This window comes from Rhinoraja longicauda, chromosome 19, assembly GCF_053455715.1.
Source record: "Rhinoraja longicauda isolate Sanriku21f chromosome 19, sRhiLon1.1, whole genome shotgun sequence".
NCBI lineage: Eukaryota > Metazoa > Chordata > Chondrichthyes > Rajiformes > Arhynchobatidae > Rhinoraja > Rhinoraja longicauda.
This window is the reverse complement of record NC_135971.1, coordinates 8,230,610-8,258,087: the sequence shown is the minus strand read 5'-3', so window position 1 is coordinate 8,258,087 and position 27,478 is coordinate 8,230,610. Positions and strand designations below refer to the sequence as shown.

The 27,478-nt window shown below is 45.7% G+C and overlaps 1 protein-coding gene across 1 annotated transcript in view; it reads left to right on the top strand.

The window, feature by feature from the left end:
• The first annotated feature begins 228 nt into the window (after positions 1-228).
• Positions 229-27,478, top strand: part of LOC144602617 (uncharacterized) — an 87,714-nt gene continuing 60,464 nt past the window's right edge. Inside the window, exons 1-6 of the mRNA XM_078415747.1 lie at positions 229-639; positions 719-814; positions 3,501-3,734; positions 4,393-4,415; positions 4,508-4,626; positions 18,114-18,642. Coding sequence (XP_078271873.1) covers positions 229-639; positions 719-814; positions 3,501-3,734; positions 4,393-4,415; positions 4,508-4,626; positions 18,114-18,642 — 1,412 coding nt within the window. The remainder of the gene's footprint in view (positions 640-718; positions 815-3,500; positions 3,735-4,392; positions 4,416-4,507; positions 4,627-18,113; positions 18,643-27,478) is intronic.

Below are 27,478 nucleotides of genomic sequence, written 5' to 3'. Positions count from 1 at the left end.
GTCTATTGTCTAATATTTTTACTAACCATGAACATTAAACTTACGTTTTATTCCAATGGGGTCTCAATTCATACCCAGTAATCAATTATAAAGCTTGACATTTTTTCTTATTTACCTTTTCTTATTTCTTATTTGTAGACTCTATTGTCTACAAATAACATTCATTCCCCAGACGGCAGCGTGCGCAGTGGACACTCCCATTTTGAACCAGGAAGTGCCGGAGTAAAGATGGCTGCGAAAGACCAGGTCGAGAGTTTGACCGAGGAGGCAGTTTGTCCCATCTGCCTGGATTTCTTCACCGATCCGGTGGCACTGGAGTGCGGCCACTACTTCTGCCGCTCCTGTATCACGCAGAGTTGGGACCGGGAGGCGAGAAACTCCTGCCCGGAATGTAGAGAGCAGTTTGTAGACCGCACCCTCAGGGTGAGTCGGGCCTTGGCGAGACTGGCTGAGAAAGCTCGAACACTGAGCCTGAATCCGCAGCGCAAAGAAAGTAAACTTCGCTGCGAGGAACACGAGGAAGAACTGAAGCTGTTTTGCGAAACTGATCAGAAACTGATCTGCCTGATCTGCAGAGACGCGCTGGAACACAAGTCTCACAACTTCATGCCGCTTCGGGAAGCTGTTGAATTGCGCAAGGTAAAATAAAACGCACTATGGCCACTCGTTCACCTGCTTGATTCGTCATTGTCTAACCCCCTTTGCTCTCTGATCCCAGGATCAGGTTAAATCTTCCGTACAATCTCTCACCAAAAAGAAGTCAGAGTTGGAGGAAATGGAGCGGCTGCAGAAGGGGAAGATTTCCGGAGTTCGGGTAAGGCCACTCTGTGCGGAGTTTCTGGTATTGTGTAGTTTTCCCCCCATTTAATGCATAAGGGATAGACTGGATAAATTTGCTGCTGTAATAGATAATAGACAATAGGTGCAGGAGGCCCTTCGAGCCAGCACCGTCATCCAATGTGATCATGGCTGATCATTCACAATCAGTACCCCATTCCTGCCATCTCCCCATACCCCATAACTCTGCTAACCTTTAGAGCTCCATCTAGCTCTTTCTTGAATGCATTCAGAGAATTGGCCTCCACTGCCTTCAGAGGCATAGAATTCCACAGATTCACAACTCTCTGACAGAATTTTTTTTCCCTCATCTCTGTTCTAAATTGCCTACCCCTTATTCTTAAACTGTGGCCCCTGATTCTAGACTCCCCCAACACTGGGACCATGTTTCCTGCCTCTAACGTGTCCAACCCCTTAATAATCTTATATGTTTTGATAAGATCCCCTCTCATCCTTCTAAATTCCAGTGTATACAGGCCTAGTCGCTCCAGTCTTTCAAAATACGACAGTCCCGCCATTCCGGGAATTAACCCAGTAAACCTGCGCTGGACGCCCTCAATAGCAAGAATATCCTTCCTCAAATTTGGAGACCAAAACTGCACACAGTACTCCAGGTGCGGTCTCACTAGGGCCCTGTACAACTGCAGAAGGTCCACTTTGCTCCTATACTCTTGTTATGAAGGCCAACATTCCATTGGCTTTCTTCACTGCCTGCTTCCTCTCAGTGACTGATGCACTAGGACACCCAGATCTCGTTGTACGTCCCCTTTTCCTAACTTGACACCATTCAGATAATAATCTGCCTTCCTATTCTTACCACCAAAGTGGATAACCTCACACTTATCCACATTAAACTGCATCTGCCATGCATCCGCCCACTCACACAACCTGTCCAAGTCATCCTGCAACCTCATAGCATCTTCCTCACAGTTCGCACTACCACCCAGCTTTGTATCACCTGCAAATTTGCTAATGGTACTTTTAATCCCTTCATCCAAGTCATGAATGTATATTGTAAATAGCTGCGGTCCCAGCACCGAGCCTTGCGGTACCACACTAGTCACTGCCTGCCATTCTGAAAGGGACCCATTTATCCCCACTCTTTGCTTTCTGCCTGTCAACCAATTTTCTATCCATGTCAGTACCCTACCCCCAATACCATGTGCTCTAATTTTGCCCACTAATCTCCTATGTGGGACCTTGTCCACTCTGTGCGGAGTTTCTGGTGTTGTGTAGTTTATCCCCCATTTAATGCATAAGGGATAGACTGGATAAATTTGCTGCTGTAATTGACCCTGTGTAGCGCATGAATGAATGGGCGCAATAAACTGGAGCAACTCGATGGGTCAGGCAGCATCTCTGGAGTGAAGGAATGGGTGACGTTTCTGGTCGAGATCCTCATTCCGAATGAGAGTCTCGGGAAAAGGGATGTGCGGCCGAATATTTGATATAATGGATTACTGTGGTAGCTCTGCGAACCGCCTTAGACTTTGAATAATCACCGATTATGCAAGGAAGTATTTAATCACAAAATGCTGGAGTAACTCAGCAGGTCAGGCAGCATCTCAGGAGAGAAGGAATGGGCAACGTTTCGGATCGAGACCCTTCTTCAGACTGATGTCAGGGGGTGGGACAAAGGAAGGTTATGGGTGGAGACAGGAAGATAGAGGGAGATCTGGGAAGGGGGAGGGGAAGAGAGGGATAGAGGAACTATCTAAAGTTGGAGAAGTCAATGTTTTTCCACTGGGCTGCAGGCTGTCCAGGCGAAATATGAGGTGCTGTTCCTCAAATTTCCGGTGGGCCTCACTATGGCACTGGAGGAGGCCCATGACAGAAAGGTCAGACTGGGAGGGGGAGTTGAAGTGCTCAGCCACCGGGAGATCAGATTGGTTAACTCGGACCGAGCGCAGGTGTTGAGCGAAGCGATCGCCGAGCCCGAGTTTGATAGAGGTTTTAAAAAATTTAAGAGGGACGGACAGAGTTGACGTGGGTATGCTTTTCCCTTTGAGAGTGGGGAAGATTCCAACAAGGGGACATAACTTCAGAATTAAGGGACAAAGGTTTAGGGGTAACATGAGGGGTAACTTCTTTACTCAGAGGGTGGTGGCTGTGTGGAATGAGCTTCCGGTGGAAGTGGTGGAGGCAGGCTCGATTTTATTATTTAAGAGTAAATTGGATAGGTATATGGATGGGAGGGGATTGGAGGGTTATGGTCTGAGAGCAGGTAGATGAGACTAGGTCAGAGAAAGTGGTCGGCGTGGACTGGTAGGGCCGAACGGGCCTGTTTCCGTGCTGTAATTGTTATATGGTTATATGGTTTCGCCGATGTAAATAGGTTGCCATCTGGAGCAGCAGAAAAAATAGCTGAAATTTTGTGAAATTTCGCCTGGGCAGCCTGCAGCCCAGAGGTATGAACATTGACTTCTCCAACTTTAGATAATTCCCCTGTCCCTCTCTTCCCCTCCCCCTTCCCAGATCTCCCTTTGTCTTCCTGTCTCCACCTATATCCTTCCGTTGTCCCATTTGTTTCAGGAAAATGGGAGAGAATTTGATTGATTAGATAATTCTGAGAACCGGGCGCTGATGGGCTATATAGTCACTTATTCTGTAAGCAAAAACAAAACAGAAATATATTAAGTTAATCTTCAGCATTCATTTGACAGGAAGAGTCGCACAGCCTTCAGTCCCATGTCACATCCCAGTTTGCTGAACTGCACCAGATTATCACTGAGAAAGAAAAGTACTTCCTCAAAGATATCCGTGAAGATGAGGAGCGGATTCTAAATCTAATGGAGAAAAATCTTCGGGAGATTCAAGAGAATTTAAATTCTATTCAGGAGGAAGTCCTGCGTTTACAGGAACGGATGGAACAAAAAGACAGCGTGAAATTTCTAGAGGTAAGGAAGTCTATTTAAATTTGCTTCTATAAATGTGCACCATCACAAAATGACGTCTGATATATTTTAAACAAATTCAACTATGTTGTCTATTGTCTATGCATCTGCAGTTCCTTCCTACACATCACTAACATCATATTCAATAGACAAGAGACAACAAGTGCAGAAGTAGACCATGCAGCCCTTCGAGCCAGCAACTCCATTCAATGTGATCATGGCTGATCATTTTCAATCAGTACCCCGTTCCTGCCTTCTCCCCATACCCACTGAGTCCGCTATCCTTAAGAGCTCTATCTTGCTCTCTCTTGAAAGCATCCAGAGAATTGGCCTCCACTGCCTTCTTAGGCAGAGAATTCCACAGATTCACAACTCTCTGACTGAAAAAGTTTTTCCTGATCTCCGTTCGAAATTGCCTACCCCTTATTCGGCTGAAAGGCACAACCTGTCCAGACTATCCTGTCAGCATCGTGTAATATTCAGAATAATTTTTATACTTCCTCCATCGGTTCTATGTCTGCAATATCATTATTCTTCTCTGTGTGTCATTGGGGGTGAGAGTGGAGAAATGGGAATTTTTAACAGGTAATAATCTGGGTGAAATTCGTGCTCTCAGTAGTTCCTTCTCGGTCAATTCAGTCTTGTGTTTTATTTATTTCAGGTGGAAGCTGTTTGCAAGCAAAGGTAGGGCATGTTCTTCACTGAAACTTTACACGTAACATATTTCCTCATAAACATCAACGCACAATTTGTAATCAGCTATTTAATATTTGCAGGATTAGTGAAGAGTTCCATACATTGTCAGTGACAGATGGTGCCATAACGGCGGAAAAATTCAACCACCTCTTTTTGTTGAAGGCAGCGCTGATAGAAACGTTTGACTCCTTTAAACAAGGTAAAACATATGGACTTATTTCACTTGGTTTGTGGGACACATTGATGTTTTTATGTGATGCAAAGATCGGCCAGGATAAAGCTCTGAATGGTAATTGGAGATTCATTCCTGCACCAACCCACTGACTGAGAAGCCTCACGCACACATGGTCAGCTGGAGATGTTAGATCCTGGAACACATGCAACACAGGAGCACGATAGACAATAGACAATAGGTGCAGGAGGAGGCCATTCGGCCCTTTGAGCGAGCACCGCCATTCAATGTGATCATGGCTGATCATTCTCAATAAATACTTCATTCCTGCCTTCTCCCCTGACTCCGCTATCCTTAAGAGCTCTAACTAGCTCTCTCTTGAATGTATTCAGAGAATTGGCCTCCACTGCCTTCTGAGGCAGAGAATTCCACAGATTCACAACTCTCTGACTGAAAAGGTTTTTCCTCATCTCAGTTCTAAATGGGCTATCCCTTATTCTTAAACTGTGGCCCCTTGTTCTGGACTCCCCCAACATTGGGAACATGTTTCCTGCCTCTAACGTGTCCAACCCCTTAATAATCTTATACGTTTCGATAAGAACCCCTCTCATCCTTCTAAATTCCAGTGTATACAAGCTTAGTCGCTCCAGTCTTTCAACATATGACAGTCCCGCCATTCCGGGAATTAACCTAGTAAACCTACGCTGCACGCCCTCAATAGCAAGAATATCCTTCCTCAAATTTGGAGACCTAAACTGCACACAGTACTCCAGGGGCGGTCTCACTAGGGCCCTGTACAACTGCAGAAGGACCTCTTTGCTCCTATACTCAACTCCCCTTGTTATGAAGGCCAACATTCCATTGGCGTTCTTCACTGCCTCCTGTACCTGCATGCTTCCTTTCAGTGACTGATGCACTAGGACACCCGTTGTACGTCCCCTTTTTCTAACTTGACACCATTCAGATAATACTCTGCCGTCCTATTCTTACCACCAAAGTGGATAACCTCACACTTATCCACATTAAACTGCATCTGCCATGCATCCGCCCACTCACACAACCTGTCCAAGTTACCCTGCAACCTCATAGCATCTTCCTCACAGTTCACACTACCACCGAACTTTGTATCATCTGCAAATTTGCTAATGGTACTTTTAATCCCTTCATCCAAGTCATGAATGTATATTGTAAATAGCTGCGGTCCCAGCACCGAGCCTTGTGGTACCACACTAGTTACTGCCTGCCATTCTGAAAGGGTCCCATTTATCCCCATTCTTTGCTTTCTTCCTGTCAACCAATTGTCTATCCATGTCAGTACCCTACCTCCAATACCTTGTGCTCTAATTTTGCCCACTAATCTCCTATGTGGAACCTTGTCGAAGGCTTTCTGAAAGTCAAGGTACACCACATCCACCGGCTCTTCCCTGTCTATTTTCCTAGTTAAATCCTCAAAGAATTCCAGCAGATTAGTCAAACATGATTTCCTCTTCGTAAATCCATGGTGACTCGGAAAGATCCTGTTACTGCCATCCAAATGCTCTGCAATTTTGTCTTTTATAATTTACTCCAGCACCTTCCCCACCACTGATGTAAGACGAACTGGTCTATAATTCCCGTTTTCTCTCTCCCTCCTTTCTTAATAAGTGGGACAACATTAGCTACCCTTCAATCCACAGGAACTGATACTGAATCTATACAACATTGGTAAATGTTCACCAATGCGTCTATAATTTCTAGCGCCACCTCCTGAAGTACTCTGGGATGCAGACCATCAGGCCCTGGGGATTTATCAGCCTTCAGTCCCATCAGTCTACCCAACACCATTTCCTGCCTAATGTAGATTTCCTTCAGTTCCTCTGTCACCCTAGGATCTCTGGCCACTAGAACATCTGGGAGATTGCTTGTATCTTCCTTAGTGAAGACAGATCCAAAGTACCGGTTCAACTCGTCTGCCATTTCCTTGTTCCCCATAATAAATTTCCCCGCTTCTGTCTTCAAGGGACCCACATTTGCCTTGACTATTTTCTTCCTCTTTACAGACCTAAAAAAGCTTTTACTATCCTCCTTTATATTATTGGCTAGTTTACCCTCGTACCTCATCTTTTCTCCCCGTATTGCCTTCTTAGTCATCTTCTGTTGCTCTTTAAAAGAGTCCCAATCCTCTGGCTTCCCACTCTTCTTTGCATGGTTGTGCTTCTCCTTTTATTTTTATGCTGTCCTTGACTTCCCTTGTCAGCCACGGGTGCCTCTTACTCCCCTTAGAATCTTACCTCCTCTTTGGGATAAATTGATCCTGCAACTTCTGAATTATTCCCAGGAATACCTGCCATTGCTGTTCCACCGTCTTCCCTGCTAGGGCCTCCTTCCAGTCAATTCTGGCCAGCTCCTGCCTCATGCCTCTGTAATCCCCTTTGCTATACTGTAATACTCACACTTCCGATTTTCCCTTCTCCCTCTCAATTTGTAGAGTAAAACCTATCATATTGTGATCACTGCCTCCTAATGGCTCTTTTACCTCGAGTCCCCTTATCAGATCAGGTTCATTACACAACACTAAATCCAGAATTGCCTTCTCCCGAGTAGGCTCCAGTACAAGCTGTTCTAAGAATCCATCTTGGAGACACTCCACAAACTCTCTTTCCTGGGGTCCATTACCAACCTGATTTTCCCAGTCTACCTGCATGTTGAAATCTCCCATAACCACTGTAGCATTACATTTGCGACATGCCAATTTTAGCTACTGATTCAACTTGCACCCGATGTCAAGGCTACTGTTCGGGGACCTGTAGATAACTCCCATTAGGGTCTTTTTATCCTTACAATTCCTCATTTCTATCCATACTGATTCTACATCTCCTGATTCTATGTCACCCCTTGCAAGGGAGTGAATATTATTCCTCACCAACAGAGCGACCCCACCCCCTCTGCCCACCTGTCTGTCTTTTCTATATGTTGCGTACACCTGAATATTCAGTTCCTAGCCCTGGCCCTCTTGTAGCCATGTCTCAGTGATTCCCACATAGAAACATAGAAACATAGAAAATAGGTGCAGGAGTAGGCCTTTCGGCCCTTCGAGCCTGCACCGCCATTCAATATGATCATGGCTGATCATCCAGCTCAGTAGCCTGTACCTGCCTTCTCTCCATACCCCCTGATCCCTTTAGCAAAAAGGGCCACATCTAACTCCCTCTTAAATATAGCCAATGAACTGGCCTCAACTACCTTCTGTGGCAGAGAATTCCACAGACTGACCACTCTCTATGTGAAGAAATGTTTTCTCATCTCGGTCCTAAAAGACTTCCCCCTTATCCTTAAGCTGTGACCCCTGGTTCTGGACTCCCCCAACATCGGGAACAATCTTCCCGTATCTAGCCTCTCCAACCCCTTAAGAATTTTATATGTTTCTATAAGATCCCCCCTCAGTCTTCTAAATTCCAGCGAGTACAAGCCCAGTCTATCCAGTCTTTCCTCATATGAAAGTCCTGCCATCCCAGGGATCAATCTGGTGAACCTTCTCTGTACTCCCTCTAAGGCAAGAACGTCTTTCCTCAGGTTAGGAGACCAAAACTGCACACAATACTCCAGGTGCGGTCTCACCAAGACCCTGTACAACTGCAGCAGAACCTCCCTGCTCCTAAACTCAAATCCTCTTGCTATGAATGCCAACATACCATTCGCTTTCTTCACTGCCTGCTGCACCTGCATGCTTGCTTTCAATGATTGGTGCACCATGACACCCAGGTCACGTTGCATCTCCCCTTCTCCCAATCGGTCACCATTCAGGTAATACTCTGCTTTCCTGTTCTTGCCGCCAAAGTGGATAACCTCACATTTATCCACATTATATTGCACCTGCCATGCATTTGCCCACTCGCCTAATCTATCCAAGTCACTCTGCAGCCTCCTAGCATCCTCCTCGCAGCTAACACTGCCACCCACCTTCGTGTCATCCGCAAACTTAAAGATGTTGCATTCAATTCCCTCGTCCAAATCATTAATATACACTGTAAATAACTGGGGTCCCAGCACTGAGCCTTGCGGTACCCCACTAGTCACTGCCTGCCATTCCGAAAAGGACCCGTTTATTCCTACTCTTTGCTTCCTGTCCGCCAACCAATTTTCTATCCACCTCAACACTGAACCCCCAATACCGTGTGCTTTAAGTTTGTACACCAATCTCCTATGTGGGACCTTGTCGAAGGCCTTCTGAAAGTCCAGATATAACACATCGACTGGTTCTCCCTTATCCACTCTACTAGTTACATCCTCGAAAAATTCTATAAGATTTGTCAGACATGATTTGCCTTTGGTAAATCCATGCTGACTTTGTCCGATGATTTCACCACTTTCCAAATGTAATGCTATCACATCTTTAATAACTGACTCTAGCATTTTCCCCACTACCAATGTTAGGCTAACTGGTCTATAATTCCCCGTTTTCTCTCTCCCTCCCTTTTTAAAAAGTGGGGTTACATTAGCTACCCTCCAGTGCTCAGGAACTACTCCAGAATCTAAAGAGTTTTGAAAAATTATCACTAATGCATCCACTATTTCTGAGGCTACTTCCTTAAGCACTATGGGATGCAGCCTATCTGGGCCTGGGGATTTATCTGCCTTTAATCCATTTAGTTTACCTAACACCACTTCCCAACTAACCTGGATTTCCCTCAGTTCCTCCATCTCTTTAGACCCCCGGTCCCCCGCTATTTCCGGCAGACGGTTTATGTCTTCCTTAGTGAAGACAGAACCAAAGTATTTGTTCAATTGGTCTGCCATCTCCTTGTTCCCTATGATCAATTCAACTGTTTCCGACTGCAAGGGACCTACATTTGCCTTAACTAATCTTTTTCTCTTGACATATCTATAAAAGCTTTTGCAGTCTGTTTTTATGTTCCTTGCCAGTTTTCCCTCATAATCTATTTTCCCTTTCCTAATTAAGCCCTTTGTCCTCCTCTGCTGGACTCTGAATTTCTCCCAGTCCTCTGGTATGCTACTTTTTCTGGCTAATCTGTATGCTTCATCTTTTGTTTTAATACTATCCTTGATTTCCCTTGTTAGCCACGGATGCACTACCTTTCCTGGTTTGTTCTTTTGCCAAACTGGGATGAACACTTGTTGTAGTTCATCCATGCGACCTTTAAATGCCTTCCATTGCATGTCCACCGTCAACCCTTTCAGCATCAATCGCCAGTCTATCTTGGACAATTCACGCCTCATACCCTCAAAGTTACCTTTCTTTAAGTTCAGAACACTTGTTTCTGTATCGACTTTGTCACTCTCCATCCTAATGAAGAACTCTACCATATTATGATCACTCTTGCCCAAGGGGCCTCGCACAACAAGACTGCTAACTAACCCTTCCTCATTACTCAATACCCAGTCTAGAATGGCCTGTTCTCTCGTTCCTCGACATGTTGGTTTAGAAAACCATCTCTCAAACATTCCAAGAAATCCTCTTCCTCAGCACCCCTGCCAGTTTGGTTCACCCAATCTATATGTAGATTGAAGTCACCCATTATAACTGCTGCGCCTTGAGTGCATGCATTTCTAATTTCCTGCTTGATGCCATCCCCAACCTCCCTACTGCTGTTAGGTGGCCTGTACACAACTCCCACTAGTGTTTTCTGCCCCTTAGTGTTTCGTAGCTCTACCCATATCGATTCCACTTCCTCCAAGCTAATGTCCTTCCTTTCCACTGCTTTAATCTCCTCTCTAACCAGTAACACTACCCCACCTCCTTTTCCTTTCTGTCTATCCCGCCTGAATATAGAATATCCCTGGATGTTGAGCTCCCAGCCTTGGTCACCCTGGAGCCATGTCTCCGTAATCCCAACTATATCATAATCATTAATAATTATCTCCACATTTAATTCATCCACCTTATTACGTATATTCCTTGCATTGAGACACAAAGCCTTCAGGCTTGTTTTTACAACACTCTTACCCCTTGTACGATTATGTTGAAAAGTGGCCCTTTTTGATTTTTGCCCTGGATTTGTCTGCCTGCCACTTTTACATTTCACCTTGCTACCTATTGCTTCCACCCTCATTTTACACCCTTCTGTCTCTCTGCTCCAGCTCCCATCCCCCTGCCACATTAGTTTAAATCCTCCCCGACAGCACTAGCAAACACTCCCCCTAGGACATTGGTTCCATTCCAGCTCAGGTGCAGACCATCCTGTTTGTACTGGTCCCACCTCTCCCAGAACTGGTTCCAATGTCCTAAAAATTTGAATCCCTCCCCCTTGCACCATTTTTCAAGCCACGTATTCATCTGAAATATCCTCCTATTCCTACTCTGGCTAGCACGTGGCACTGGTAGTAATCCAGAGATTATTACCTTTGAGGTCCTACTTGTTAGTTTATCTCCTAGCTCTCTAAATTCACCTTGTAGGACCTCATCCCGTTTTTTACCTAAATCGTTGGTGCCAACGTGCACCACGACAACTGGCTGCTCACCCTCCCCCTTCAGAATGTCCTGCAGCCGCTCAGAGATATCCCTGACCCTTGCACCAGGGAGGCAACATACCATCCTGGAGTCTCGTTTGCGGCCGCAGAAACGCCTATCTAGTCCCCTTACAATTGAATCCCCTATCACTATAGCCCTTCCACTCTTTTTCCTCCCCTCTTTTGCCGCAGAGCCACCCACGGTGCCATGAACTTGGCTGCTGCTGCCTTCCCCTGATGAGGCATCTCCCCCAACAGTATCCAAAATGGCATATCTGTTTAGGAGGGAGATGACCGCAGGGGACTCCTGCACTACCTGCCTACTACTACGCTGGCTAGTGGCCACCCGTTTCCTTTCTGTCCGCTTATCTTTTACTTGTGGTGTGGCCAACTCACTGTACGTGCTATTCACGACCTTCTCAGCCTCGTGGATGCTCCAGTATGAATCCAACCGCAGCTCCAACCGTTCAATGCGGTTTGCCAGGAGCTGCAGCTGGACACACTTCCTGCACACGTAGTCATCAGGGACACCGACAATATCCCTGATCTCCCACATGTTGCAGGATGAGCATTCCACGGGGCCGATCTCATCTGACATGTCTTACCCCCAAATTAAATCAAATCCCTCTTAATCCTTTAAACTGTACCTTTACTAAAAAGCACTGAACCCTTAACTCACTGAACCCTTAACTCACTGAACCCTTAACTCACTGAACCCTTAACTCACTGAACCCTTAACTCACTGAACCCTTAACTCACTGAACCCTTAACTCACTGAACCCTTAACTCACTGAACCCTTAACTCACTGAACCCTTAACTCACTGAACCCTTAACTCACTGAACCCTTAACTCACTGAACCCTTAACTCACTGAACCCTTAACTCACTGAACCCTTAACTCACTGAACCCTTAACTCACTGAACCCTGAACTCACTGAACCCTGAACTCACTGAACCCTGAACTCACCGGACCCTTAACGAAAAGTACGAACAAAAAGCAGAATTACAACCCCGGGGTTACGCCCAATCAGCTGCTTCCTTTAGTCCGCTTCCACCAATCAGCGGCTTCCTCCAGAACACTTCTTTTAAAGTGTGTGGGAACGTTTTTATCTCCAACCGCCTCCAACCGCTTCTGGGCCTCTGATACTTGCCAATGTCTAAATAAGCAACATCATACTTGCCAATGTCTAAATAAGCCTCGGGCTCATCCACTTCATTTTTTGTACTTCGCGCATTTAAATACAACACTTTAATTTCGGTTTTCACCTCCCCTCTCACACCGGTCACAATTGGCCCTGACCTTACTCTCTTACCCCTTCTCGAACTTCCCTTCCCATTCATTCGAGATTCCTTTGCAATTTCTCCTCTTTTCGCTTCCCCGTTAACTCCATCTTCATATTCCCAGTTTGTCAACCCCTCCCCCCCCACTACTTAGTTTAAAGCCACACTTAGACAATAGACAATAGACAATAGGTGCAGGAGTAGGCCATTCAGCCCTTCGAGCCAGCACCGCCATTCAATGTGATCATGGCTGATCACTCTCAATCAGTACCCCGTTCCTGCCTTCTCGCCATGCCCCCTCACTCTGCTATCCTTAAGAGCTCTATCCAGCTCTCTCTTGAAAGCATCCAACGAATTGGCCTCCACTGCCTTCTGAGGCAGAGAATTCCACACCTTCACCACTCTCTGACTGAAAAAGTTCTTCCTCATCTCCGTTCTAAATAGCCTACCCCTTATTCTTAAACTGTGGCTCCTTGTTCTGGACTCCCCCAACATTGGGAACATGTTTCCTGCCTCTAATGTGTCCAATCCCCTAATTATCTTATACGTTTCAATAAAATCCCCCCTCATCCTTCTAAATTCCAGTGTATACAAGCCCAATCGCTCCAGCCTTTCAACATACGACAGTCCCGCCATTCCGGGAATTAACCTAGTGAACCTACGCTGCACGCCCTCCATAGCAAGAATATCCTTCCTCAAATTTGGAGACCAAAACTGCACACAGTACTCCAGGTGCGGACTCACCAGGGCCCGGTACAACTGTAGAAGGACCTCTTTGCTCCTATACTCAACTCCTCTTGTTATGAAGGCTAACATTCCATTGGCTTTCTTCACTGCCTGCTGTACCTGCATGCTTCCTTTCATTGACTGATGCACTAGGACACCCAGATCTCGTTGAACTCCCCCTCCTCCTAACTTGACACCATTCAGATAATAATCTGCCTTTCTATTCTTACTTCCAAAGTGAATAACCTCACACTTATCTACATTAAACTGCATCTGCCATGTATCCGCCCACTCACACAACCTGTCCAAGTCACCCTGCAGCCTTATTGCATCTTCCTCACAATTCACACTACCCCCCAGCTTAGTATCATCTGCAAATTTGCTAATGGTACTTTTAATCCCTTCGTCTAAGTCATTAATGTATATCGTAAATAGCTGGGGTCTCAGCACCGATCACTGCCGCACTGGTCACTGCCTGCCATTCCGAAAGGGACCCATTTATCCCCACTCTTTGCTTTTTGTCTGTCAACCAATTTTCTATCCATGTCAGTACCCTACCCCCAATACCATGTGCCCTAATTTTGCCCACTAATCTCCTATGTGGGACCTTGTCGAAGGCTTTCTGAAAGTCGAGGTACACCACATCCACTGACTCTCCCCTGTCAATTTTCCTAGTTACATCCTCAAAAAATTCCAGTAGATTTGTCAAGCATGATTTCCCCTTCGTAAATCCATGCTGACTCAGAATGATCCTGTTACTGCTATCCAAATGCTCAGCAATTTCGTCTTTTATAATTGACTCCAGCATCTTCCCCACCACTGATGTCAGACTAACTGGTCTATAATTACCCGTTTTCTCTCTCCCTCCTTTCTTAAAAAGTGGGATAACATTTGCTATCCTCCAATCCACAGGAACTGATCCTGAATCTATAGAACATTGAAAAATGATCTCCAATGCTTCCACTATTTCTAGAGCCACCTCCTTAAGTACCCTGGGATGCAGACCATCAGGCCCTGGGGATTTATCAGCCTTCAGTCCCATCAGTCTACCCAAAACCATTTCCTGCCTAATGTGGATTTCCTTCAGTTCCTCCATCACCCTAGGTTCTCCGGCCCCTAGAACATTTGGGAGATTGTGTGTATCTTCCTCAGTGAAGACAGATCCAAAGTAACGGTTTAACTCGTCTGCCATTTCTTTGTTCCCCATAATAAATTCCCCTGCTTCTGTCTTCAAGGGACCCACATTTGCCTTGACTATTTTTTTCCTCTTCACGGACCTAAAAAAACTTTTGCTATCCTCCTTTATATTATTGGCTAGTTTACCCTCGTACCTCATCTTTTCTCCCCGTATTGCCTTGTAGCACTAGCAAACCTACCTGCCAGAATGTTGGTCCCCTGTTGTTAAGGGGTAACCCGTCCCTTTTGTACAGGTCACCCCTACCCCAGAAGAGATCCCAGTGGTCTAGAAATCTAAATCCCTGCTCCTTGCACCAGCCCCTCAGCCATACATTCATATCCCCCATCTCTCTGTTCCTGCCCTCACCAGCACGAGGTACAGGTAGCAGTCCAGAGACAACCACCTTTGACGTCCTACTTCTCAGTCTTCTTCCTAACTCTCTAAACTCACGTTGCAGTATCTCCTTCCTCTTCCTCCTGACGTCGTTCGTGCCCACGTGCACAACTATGTCCGGTTGATCACCTTCCCTCGCTAGGATGTTCTGAAGCCGCTCCGTGATGTCTTGAACCCTGGCACCAGGGAGGCAACAGACCATCCTCGAGTCCCGCCATCCGCCAAAGAATCTACTGCCCGTACCTCGGTAGTCAGGAAATTGGAAGTAACGGAATGAAATTATAATGAACAACGAATGAGCAGTATTGTCATGGGGATACGAGGGCGTCCTGTGGAGATCTGTGCCATGGGCCCTGCCTAACCTGTAAGTGACTATCGTTGACTCTGGTTGACTCAGGTCTGCCCCCTGTTGGACCCTGGAGCCGCACAGACTTTCTCAAACCCCATACTGATGCATTGTAAGAACGAGACCGGATAGATCTCGGCCCAAGATCTAGTCTCGGAAAAGCACGCACAGTTTCATCGGCCTGACATAGATACCCTTAAACACATTCACAAGGAAAAACTCCTGTTCGTGGGCACAACCTCCTCAATATACGTTCCCACTGTAAACTGGAATTGATAATCATTAGACACCGTGAATATATTTAACTGAGTAACCCACAGACTCTGTAGTAACATACGCTAAGAGTCAGGAAATTATGTTTCAGCTTTGCAGGACTTAGGCATAATTTGGAGTATTTTGTGCAGTTCTGGTCGTCCCTTTGCAGGAAGAATGTGGATGCCTTGGGAAATGTGCAGAAGAGGTTTAGCAGAATGCTGCCTGGATTAGAGGGCATTAGCTATTGGGAGAGGTCGGATACATTTGCTTGTTTTATGTGGACTGTCAAAGGTTGAAGGGAAACTGATAGAATTATTTTAAATTATGAGAAGGTGTAAATCGTAGAGGGCATATGTTCAAGGAAACAGAATGAAAATTTAACCGGGGATTGTAAGGCTTTTTAAAAGTACACCTAACTTCTAAGAATATGCTTCCAGGGGGCACTGCAGTAGCAGCGATCACACCGATGTTTGAGAGGTATTTACACAGCCAATACAGGGTACGTGGGATAGGCACGGGGAAGGAAAAGAGGAAAACGGGCCATGTGTAACCAAATGGGATTAGTTTATGTTCATAGGGATCATGGATGGCGCTGATATGCTGGGCCAAAGGGCGTGTACCTGTTCTGTATGTTTCTATTGGGGGAAGAATATACATGCTATTTAGGGCGTGCAGCGTAGGTTTACTAGGTTAATTCCCGGAATGGCAGGACTGTCGTATGTTGAAAGACTGGAGTGTCTAGGCTTGTTTCCACTGGAATTTAGAAGGATGAGAGGGGATCTTATCGAAACATATAAGATTATTAAAGGGTTGGACACGTTAGAGGCAGGAAACATGTTCCCAATTTTGGGGGAGTCCAGAACAAGGGGCCACAGTTTAAGAATAAGGGGTAGGCCATTTAGAATGGAGATGAGGAAAAACATTTTCATTTGGAGAGTTGTAAATCTGTGGAGTTTTCTGCCTCAGAAGTCAGTGGAGGCCAATTCTCTGAGTGCATTCAAGAGAGAGCTAGATAGAGCTCTTAAGGATAGCGGAGTCAGGGGGTATGGGGAGAAGGCAGGAACGGGGTACTGATTGAGAATGATCAGCCATGATCATATTGAATGGTGGTGGTGGCTCGAAGGGCCGAATGGCCTACTCGTGTGTCTATTGTCTATGTTCTATATTAAAGAGAAAGTGAGGAGATCTCAGTGAAACACAAAGTTCTACTCGACTTAACAGGCAGCATGATGGGAGGATCTTTCCCTTTCCTGAGGAGTCCAGAACAGAGGTCATCGTCTCAGAATAGGCAGTAGGTTATATAGGACAGAGATAAGAAGATAGTTCTGCACTCAGAGGATGGTAGACCTTTGGGATTCTCTGTATCGGATGGCAGTGAAGGCTCAGTGATTCACTTCATTCAGTCCCAGTCTACTGCAGGGAAATGGACCCTTCGACCCACTATCTCTATTCCGATCATTTTGCACATCTACATCAATCCCATTGGTTCACAACACGTCAACGCCCTTATATACCTCGCGTGTACAAGTGTCTGTCTAAATGACTCTTGAAGTTAGTGATTCCACCTCCTCCAATGGGAGCATGTTCCAGGTATCAACTACTCTCTGTGCAAGAGATTTATCCCTCACATCTATATACTAAAACTCTCGCATGTTTGTTTGTTTGTTCCTGAACTACAGCCAAAACGGTTCACGATAGCACAACAATTTTAGGCCCAGCTTACTCACCGTCATCCCTTTGGTGCTAATGGAAGGAGTTTCATTGAAATCAGTGTTATCTTTTTTAAGTTATTCACATTTTAAAGTTTAAATCTATCTCCTAGGGAGGGAGGGAGGGTGGAGGAGGGAGGATAAGGGGGGTTCAAGGGGATGGAGTAGGATTGAGGGGAAGCTGGAAGGGGAGGTTGTGTGGAAGGAGTGGGGTGGGGGGGTGGAGGATTAGAGGAGGGGAGCGGGGAGGGGGAGGGGGAAGGGTGGAAGGAGAGGGTGCTGCACCAATGCAGTAGAGGTTTGGGCCCACTTGGTCTAGTCTTCTTTAAAACTCCATCCTCTCACTTTAAACCAATAACCTTGTTTTTGGTACCATTAAGATGGGGAACTGAATCTGACTAACTACCCCCTCTCTGTGTCTCGTAAACTTGTAAACTTCTCCGAGGTCTCCAAATCAGCATTATTCAAGTCCTTCAATGGAGGCAACTTCCCGGTGAATCTCTTTTGCACTCTCTCCAGCACAGTCACATCTTTCCTCATTTTTAATTACCTCCAGTAAACATTTAACTCCTCAACTGCCCCGCCAATCTAGCCCCCATTTTCACCACCATAAGCAAAAGCACTCAATATCTTGCCTGCACACCCATCCGCCCACCATTTCTCCTATCTCCTCTCTCCCAATTCCATCTGCTTGCCCACGACATTTCAGCATGGAGGCAACCAATGGAGGCAACTTCCCGGTGCATCTCCTTTGCAATCTCTCCAGCACAGTCACATCTTTCCCCCTGTATTACCAAAATATAACGACCTGATTTTTAATTACCTCCAGTAGACATTTAACTCCTCAACTGTCCCGCCAATCAAGCCTCCATTTTCACTCAATATCACGCCGGCACACCCATCTGCCCACCATTTCTCCTACCTCCTCTCTCCCAATTGCATCTGCTTGCCCACGACATACCACAACTCTCGCCTCTACCTCGGGAGAAATGATCCAGGAAGGATTTCTGTTGTCCATCTTACGTGGTAGGGGGAGGGGGAAGAAAACTCCGGGCAAGGTTTCAGTTGTCCGCCCGCCTGTGCCTGAGGCCGAGCGGCCTCTCCCCCGGTCCCGGGGCCGCGCTGCCCGAGTCTCCCCCCGACCCCCGGGGACTCTCTGATTCTCTGCTTCTCCCCCCAGTCTCCGTCACCCTGGATGTGGAAACAGCGCATGCGCGGCTCGAGGTGTCTGAGGATCGGAAGAGGGTGAGAGTGACCGGGACCCGGAGGAGTCTCCCTGACACCGGGAAGAGGTTTACAGGCAGTGAGTGTGTGCTGGGATCGGAGGGATTCACATCGGGGAGACATTACTGGGAGGTGGAGGTGGCGGGGAGTCGGGGCTGGGGTCTGGGAGTCGCCGCAGAGTCTGTGGAGAGGAAGGGAGAGGTCACACTGACCCCGGAGACTGGAGTCTGGAGCATCTGGCGGTGGGATGACGCGTTTGCTGCAGTCACCTCCCCTCTATTCCCTCTCCCCGCCCGTCCCATCCCCGGGAGGGTGGGAGTTTATCTCAGTTACGAGTCCGGGACAGTTTCATTTTACGACGCGGACACCAAGTCCCATCTCCACACCTTCACCGGGAATAAATTCACGGAGAAACTTTATCCTTTCTTCGCGACCTGGGATGCAGATCAGTGGCTGAGAATCTGCTCCGGTTCCGCTCCGTGTCAGTAATTAAGAAATTATATCAATCCTTCACCAGCACCGGGAATATAGTTAAATCACCTCGGTTCTTTTAGATGTTAAACAAGTCTGTTCTGGGAATCGATGACCATAAAATTCCTAGACTGCCGCCTGTGATGATAATAATAATAATAATAATAATGATAATAAATAAATTCATTTAATTGTCCCACACCGTGGAAATTTACAGTGTTGCAGCAGCAAAGTGGATAACAGGAGACATTCATTATCAATAAAAAATAAAGACGTATAAATTGTGATCAGTTTACTGTGTATTCCTTAACTGTTACTGTTGACTGGTCTGTTGGGAGCAGTGCTGGTTGTGCAGTCTCACAGCAGCGGGAAGGAAGGACCTCCGATATCTCTCCTTCACTTAAATATACCTGGACTATCTCCGACATCTCCCTCCTGTTTCTGGACCTCACCATCTCCATCACAGGAGACAGACTAGTGACTGACATTTACTATATACCCACCGACTCGCACAGCTATCTGGACTACATTTCTTCCCACCCGGTCCCCTGCAAAAAGTCTATCCCCTACTCCCAATTCCTCCGTCTACGCCGCATCTACGCCCGGGATGAGGTGTTTCACACTAGGGCATCAGAGATGTCCTCGTTCTTCAGGAAACGGGGCTTCCCCTCCTCCACTATCGATGAGGCTTTCACTAGGGTCTCTTCTACATCCCGCAGCTCCGCTCTTGCTCCCCCTCCCCCCACTCGCAACAAGGACAGAATCCCCCTCGTTCTCACCTTCCACCCCACAGCCAGCGGATCCAACATATCATCCACCAACATTTCCGTCACCTACAATGGGACCCCACCACTGGCCATATCTTCCCATCCCCTCCCCTCTCTGCGTTCCGCAGAGACCGTCCCCTCCGTAACTCCCTGGTCCACTCGTCCCTTCCTACCCAAACCACCCCAACCCCGGGCACTTTCCCCTGCAACCGCACGAGATGCAACACCTGTCCCTTTACCTCCCCCCTCAACTCCATTCTAGGACCCAAACAGTCTTTCCAGGTGAGACAAAGGTTCACCTGCACCTCCTCCAACCTCATCTATTGCATCCGCTGCTCTAGATGTCAACTTATTTACATCGGCGAAATCAAGCGCAGGCTCGGCGATCGCTTCGCTGAACACCTGCGCTTGGTCCGCATTAACCAAACTGATCTCCCGGTGGCCGAGCACTTCAACTCCCCCTCCCATTCCCAGTCTGACCTTTCTGTCATGGGCCTCCTCCAGTGCCATAGTGGGGCCCACCGGAAATTGGACGAACAGCACCTCATATTTCGCCTGGGCAGTTTGCAGCCCAGTGGTATGAACGTCGACTTATAACCATATAACCATAATAACAACTACAGCACGGAAACAGGCCCGTTCGGCCCTACCAGTCCACGCCGACCACTCTCTCTGACCTAGTCTCATCTACCTGCTCTCAGACTATAACCCTCTAATCCCCTCTTATCCATATACCTATCCAATTTACTCTTAAATAATAAAATCGAGCCTGCCTCCACCACTTCCACCGGAAGCCCATTCCATACAGCCACCACCCTCTGAGTAAAGAAGTTACCCCTCATGTTACCCCTAAACTTTTGTCCCTCAATTCTGAAGCTATGTCCCCTTGTTGGAATCTTCCCCACTCTCAAAGGGAAAAGCCTACCCACGTCAACTCTGTCCGTCCCTCTTAAAATTTTTAAAACCTCTATCAAGTCCCCCCCTCAACCTTCTACGCTCCAAAGAATAAAGGCCCAACCTGTTCAACCTCTCTCTGTAGCTTAAGTGCTGAAACCCAGGCAACATTCTAGTAAATCTCCTCTGTACCCTCTCCATTTTGTCGACATCCTTCCTATAATTTGGCCACCAGAACTGCACACCATACTCCAGATTCGGCATAACCAATGCCCTGTACAATTTTAACATTACATCTCCAACTTTAGATAGTCCCTCTGTCCCTCACTTCCCCTCCCCCTTCCCAGATCTCCCTCTATCTTCCTGTCTCCACCTATATCCTTCATTTGTCCCGCCCCCCTGACATCAGTCTGAAGAAGGGTCTCGACCTGAAACGTCACCCATTCCTTCTCTCCCGAGATGCTGCCTGACCTGCTGAGTTACTCCAGTATTTTGTGAAAAAATCGATTTGTACCAGCATCTGCAGTTATTTTCTTATATTATCTTGCAATACAATACAATATATCTTTGCAGTCATTGTACAGGGGTACAACGAGATTGGGAATGCGCCTCTCATACGATGAAATAATTTAATTAATTTAAACAACAACCGCCCAACGAGACAAATTGTAACAGTTTTAAAACAGAATAAAGTGCAAGTAGATCTGTGCCGGTTCACTGTGCGATGTGACCATCCGGCTTAGCAGGGCCGTTTCATAGCAGCTATGGCCCTGGGGATGAAGCTGTTCCTGAGTATGGAGGTGCGGGCGTAGAAGGCCTTGTATCGTCTGCCCGATGGTAGAAGTTCGAACAGACTTTTGCAGGGGTGTGAAGAGTCTTTGTGGATGCTGGTGGCTTTTCTGAGGCATCGTATGTTGTAGATGCCCTCCAAGGCTGGTAGCTGTGTTCCGATGGTCCTCTGAGCACTATGGACTACTCGCTGAAGAGCTTTCCTTTCTGCCTCCGTGCAGCTGAGGTATCACACAGGGATGCCATGTGTTAGGATGCTCTCTATGGTGCAGCGGTAGAATGTCGTCAGCAGCTGTTGGGGTAGACCAGACGTCCTCAGTGTTCTTAGGTAAAGACTGCACATGATTACAATCGAGCAATTCACAGTGCACACGTAAACGATAAAGGGAATAACGTTTAGTGGAAGATAAAGTCCAGTAAAGTCCGATTAAAGATAGTCCGAGGGTCTCCAAAGAGGCAAATGGTCATTCAGGGCCGCTTTCCAGTTGGTGAGAGGCTGGTTCAGTTGCAGATGAACATGATAATGGAATAACCATTTAGTCCAAGTTAAAGCCAACAAAGTCCGATCAAGTGTAGGAAATAAAAACTGCAGATGCTGTTTTAAATCGAATGTAAACACAAAATGCTAGAGTAACTCAGCGGGTCAGGCAGCATCTCGGGAGAGAAGGAATGGGTGACGTTTCGGGTCGAGACCCTTCTTCAGATTGGATCAAGTCCGATCAAGGATCGTCCGAGCGTCACCAATGAGATAGGGCAGTAGTTCAGCGCGGCTTTCGATCTGAAAGGATAATTAACGCTAATATCAAAAGCATTTATTATCCCAAGTTAAAGAGGAAATCGGAGCTCGGTGTCTTTGTAGTCACAAGAGACTGCAGATGCTGGAATCTTCAACAAAAGACAAAGTGCTGGAGTAACTCAGTGAGTCAGACAGCGTCTGTAGAGGGAACTGGACAGACGAGGTTTCAGATTGGGACCCTTCTTCAGCTTGTCCGCCTCCTTGTTTCTTTCGCCTTTTCCTCGTCCTCCTAGATTGCGTTCTTGTCACCGGCGCTGCTCTCCGAACGGTGTCCAAATCTGCTCGTTCTCTCGACCTAAGCCCCCGACCACGACCCCTCCCCCTCACCACCTCGCCCCGCTACGCCCCGGTAACTGTCCAACAACCAATAAGAAAGGCAATGGGATGTTGCCTTCATTACGAGAGGATTTGAGTTGAGCAAGGAGGTCCTGCTGCAGTTGTACAGGGCCCTGGCGAGACCACACCTGGAGGAGTATTGTGTGCAAGTTTGGTCTCCTAATTTGAGGAAGGACATTATTGCTATTGCCAGAGTGCTGCGTAGGTTCACCAGGTTAATTTCCGGGATGGCGGGACAGACGTATGATGAAAGACTGGGACTTATGATGAAAGACTGGGACTTCCGGTTGAACGAGCCACGAGATGGCAGATTAGGGTAAGAGCTCCCGACATTTTGAGTTAATATTTACCCACTACAACTCGAATATTTCCAAAACTTTTGTGGCAGTTTCGTAAATATTGTGGGTCAGGATTATGCCTAGAGGAAAGAGTAAAAAGTCGACGCGGATGGAGTTTTTCAACGGTGAGGGGGAGGGGGCCTAGCCGAGCCTCCTCGGCTAGCAGTGCAAGGGAGGACGATGATAAGCAAATGCACCCAGATAAGGAACGAGAGAGAGCGGACCTCAGCCTCATATTGAAAGAGTTGAGAGAGTTTAGAAAGGACAATAGTGAGCAGCTGAACGGAATTCGGGAAGAAATTACTAAGACGAACACCAGAATCGGGGAGGCGGAAGAGAGGATTGACGCGGCTGAAAACAGGCTACAGGTGGCAGAGGACGTGGTGACGGAGCTGCTGCAACTCCAAATATACCTAAATGCCAAATTGACGGATATAGAGAGCCGCTCCAGACGAGAAAATATCCGAATTCATGGAGTTAAAGAGGGAGCAGAGGAGAACTCCCCGTCAATGGTGGATTTTGTGGAAAGTTTGTTGAGGGAAGGACTGGGGCTTCCGGCCGCCTTTAAACAACGGGTAGAGAGAGCGCACCGAGCTCTGATGTCGAAGCCGCCCGGGGATGCCCGACCGAGGTCCATGGTGGCCAAGTTGTCAAGTTACAGGATGAAAGAGGAGCTGCTTAGACTGGCCTGGCAGAATAGAGGATTTCAATACCTCGAGAAGAGAGTTAACCTGGATCACGATTATGCGCCAGATGTGTTAAAAAAACGGAGGGAATACACCGAAGCGAAAAGAATCCTGAAGGAGAAGAAAATCAGATTTCAAACTCCATTTCCGGCCAAGTTAAGAGTTTTCTACCAGGAGGGAACAGTGGTATATGGATCGGCGGAGGAGGCGACGGAGGATATGGCGAAGAGGGGACTCCCAGTGTCGGTCATCAAACACCCGGAGTCCCTTTTGGAGCAGATCCAGCATCTCACGTGGCGTAGTGCCGGGAGACCGGGGAACCGGGAGAGAACGGTCAGGAAAGTGGATTTCAAGGAAAAGTTACAGGCTTTTAGACGCCAGGACTCGGGATAATGACTGAACCGAAAGGTTCGAACGGCAGAGGTGACCAAAGGAAGCGGGTGAGTCGAGTTTTGATGTTGGGGAGTTTCAGGACCCGTCTCCCATCGGAGGACAGACTTTAAGGCCTTGTTTTTACTCGTTACATTAAACGAGCATGGTATAGGCTATGAACACGGATATTACGTATATGTCGGGTGGACTCTTCTAACCGGGTAGCCGGATAGATGGACAGCTTTGGAACGGAAGAGCCACCGTTAGAAGACGGCCCTCTCCCACCTGTCAGGGGGAGAGGCAACACCTCAAAGCCCTCTCAGCATCAGGGCTTTAATAGGGTCAAAATCAGGATCCCACAGTTGGAAGTCCGTTTATTTACTTTTGTGTTATTATTGTGTTTTTGTCCTGTAGTTGTTTTTTGGGGGCTGTTTCGTGTATGGATACTGGAGCTGGTATGGTTTATATACTTTTATTTCTTCTACTTATTGGACACTAAATGCAAGCAGTTAAAATAGTAACTTATAATGTGAATGGCCTTATCAATCCTATTAAGAGAAGCAAGATATTAACCAAAATAAAGAGAGATAGTCGAGGTGGCCTTTCTACAAGAAACACACCTGTCTGAAACAGAGCATGCTAAACTAAAACGACTGGGCTTTAAACATCAGTACTCCTCATCATATAGTGCTGGTCATAGGAGGGGGGTGGCAATATTAATCTCTAGCAATATAAGTTTTGATCCCACCTTTGAAAAGAGAGATCCAGAGGGGAGATATATCTTCATGAGAGGTAATTTAGGCGGCTCATTGGTTACTCTGTTAAATATTTACGCTCCTCCCAACTTGGATTGGAAATTTTTTAAACAAGTGTTTGATTGGATAATATCTGAAACCCAGGGAGTATTAATCTGTGGGGGGGATCTTAATGTTAGATTAAATCCTAAACTGGACTCTTCGAATGTTCATATAGCTCAGCCGAAATTGATAAATAAAAAATTAATTTGGCAATGAAGGATATTGGATTAATTGATGTATGGAGAGAACTAAATTTGTCAAAATGAGACTACACATATTTTTCTAATCCACATTTGGCATATTCTCGGATTGATTATTTTCTTACCTTTGGAAAAGACCTTCATAGGGTTGTAAGCTGCGAGGTGGGGAGCATGGACCTTTCAGATCATAGTCCTGTGTATTTAAAACTACTTCTTGATCGGTATCAAAGAGACACTTTATGGAGATTAAATACATATGTACAGACTCATATGAAAGAACAGATTAAGAACGATATTACAGAGTATCTGGAACTAAATGACAATGACGAAGTTTCACCTCTGATACTGTGGGATGCATGTAAAGCGGTGCTTCGGGGCAAGATAATAGGATACAGTGCTCACATAAAGAAAGCTAGACATGAAAAGTTAGATCGGCTGCAAGTGGAACTGAAACAACTGGAACAAAACCATAAGGATACAAATGATCAAAAAATCCGAGAACTACTTGTGAAGAAGAAGAATGAAATAAATGATATTTATACAAAAGATATAGAAAAAAAGTTGATTTTTGTAAAACAGAAATATTATGATGGGGGAGGAAAAGCCAGTAAATTATTAGCCAATAAACTAAAAAAACAACAGGCAGAGAACACAATTCATAAAATAAAACACCCTGTAACTAATTTTACACACTATAAATTGAAGGAAATACAAAATTGTTTTGATATATATTTCAAAAGATTATATTTACAACCTCAAATCAGTGGGGAGAAAGTGGAGGATTTCTTTAAGGAGATTCATTTGCCAAAATTGACCAGTGGACAGAGTAAGTCCCTTGTAGCTGAAATAACAGAGAAAGAAGTTAGGTCTGCTGTAGTACATCTTAAACCAAATAAGGCCCCGGGCCCAGACGGGTTCCCTTCAGAATGGTAGCGGGTAATGGTGGACTCATTGGTCCCTACGTTACAACGTACTTTCAATTGGGTTCTCAAAGAGAACGTAATACCCCCCTCCTGGAAGGAGGCAGTAATCTCATTGATTCCGAAAGAGGGAAAAGATAAATCTGTATGCAGTAATTTTAGGCCAGTGAGCGTACTCAATCAGGATTACAAAATTTTTACTCACATACTAGCCAAACGATTAGAGTGTTTGCTACCACAAATTATTAGCCTGGATCAGACAGGGAGACAAACCCAAGACAACATTAGAAGGACATTGCACATAATTGACCACATAACAAAATTTAACTTACAAGCAGTCCTAGTGAGGTTAGATGCCGAAAAAGCTTTTGATTGTGTAAATTGGTCTTTTTTGCTTAGAGTTTTAGATAGATTTGGATTTCACAATACTTTTATTAAAACAATACAGGCTCTTTATGATAGCCCAAGTGCAAGAATTAAAATTAACGGAGTAGTTTCAAAACCATTTTTGCTAGAAAGAGGAACAAGACAGGGATGTCCAATCAGCCCCCTTTTATTTGCGGTTTTTATCGAACCTTTGAGTCAGTGGATTATCCTGAATAATAATATGAAAGGAATAGTAATGAAAGTAGGGGAACAAAAGATTTCTTTATTTGCCGATGACGTATTGGTGTATTTGTCATACCCTGAACAGTCTTTGTTACAGTTATTTTATGTTTTGGAACGATATGGATCCTTCTCTGGCTATAAGTTAAATGTTATAAAAACACAAATTCTTAGTTTCAAATATAGCCCCTCAGTAAAAGGGAAAAGTTTAATTTGAGGTGGGATGCTGAATCCATGAGATATCTGGGAATAAACATTCCAATAGATCTGACTAAACTGCACTTGCTTAACTACCTCCCATTGAACAATAAGATCAGGGAAGACATTAGGAGGTGGGACCTAATACCTTATCTTAATTTTGGATCTCGTATTGAATCGGTCAAAATGGTTATGTTACCGAGGCTGTTGTATCTCTTTCAATCACTTCCACTAGATATATCAGACCAACAATTTCAAGAATGGGATAAACAAATCTCGAGGTATATTTGGCAGGGACAAAGACCAAGAATCAGATACCAGGGGTTACAACTGACCAAAAATAAAGGTGGGGTTGCACTCTCGTGCTTGAAAGACTATTATGCAGCTGCTCAGCTGAGAACATTAATTTATTGGTGCAACCCCGACTATTGTGCTAGATGGAAGGAGATTGAGATTGCTATAACAGAGGAATTTCCGATTCAGGCTGCAATCGGAGATTAGGAGTTAACAAATAAGTTAATTAATTTGGGAAACTCACGGATTCGATTATCACTTAAGGTATGGAATAAGGTCGTTACCCCAAATCATCTGAGGGATGCTGTGAAGGTTTTGAGATGGTGCACGTTTGATCCAGATTTTGTACCAAAAAGACAGGACACTAGTTTTAAAAGATGGCGTTCTCAAGGTTTGACATCATATTGCACATTTTTACATAAGGGGTCTATGAACAGCTTTGAGAATCTGAAGAGGCAATTTGGTTTGAATAATGATGATTTCTATAGATACCTTCAAATTCGCCATTATATAGATCAAATACAAAAGGAATGTGCAGAAGTAAAATGGGATAATATTTTGTTAAATGTATTTATTGATGCTTACCATGGAGGCTCAAAACAGAAAACCATCTCAAAATTATACAAGGGTTTACGGCAGAGAAAAGGCAACTCACTGTATGTAAAACAGATATGGGAAAGGGAAGGTAATCTGGTTCTAACGGAAGAAATCTGGGAGAGCTTATGTGAGATACAATGGAAAACTTCAAGTTCAAATGTTTGGCGGGTGTTTTGCTGGAAAACCCTTATTAGGTTTTTTATTACACCAGTTCAAAAAAGGCATTACACAAATTCTTCTTCATGCTGGCGATCAATGTG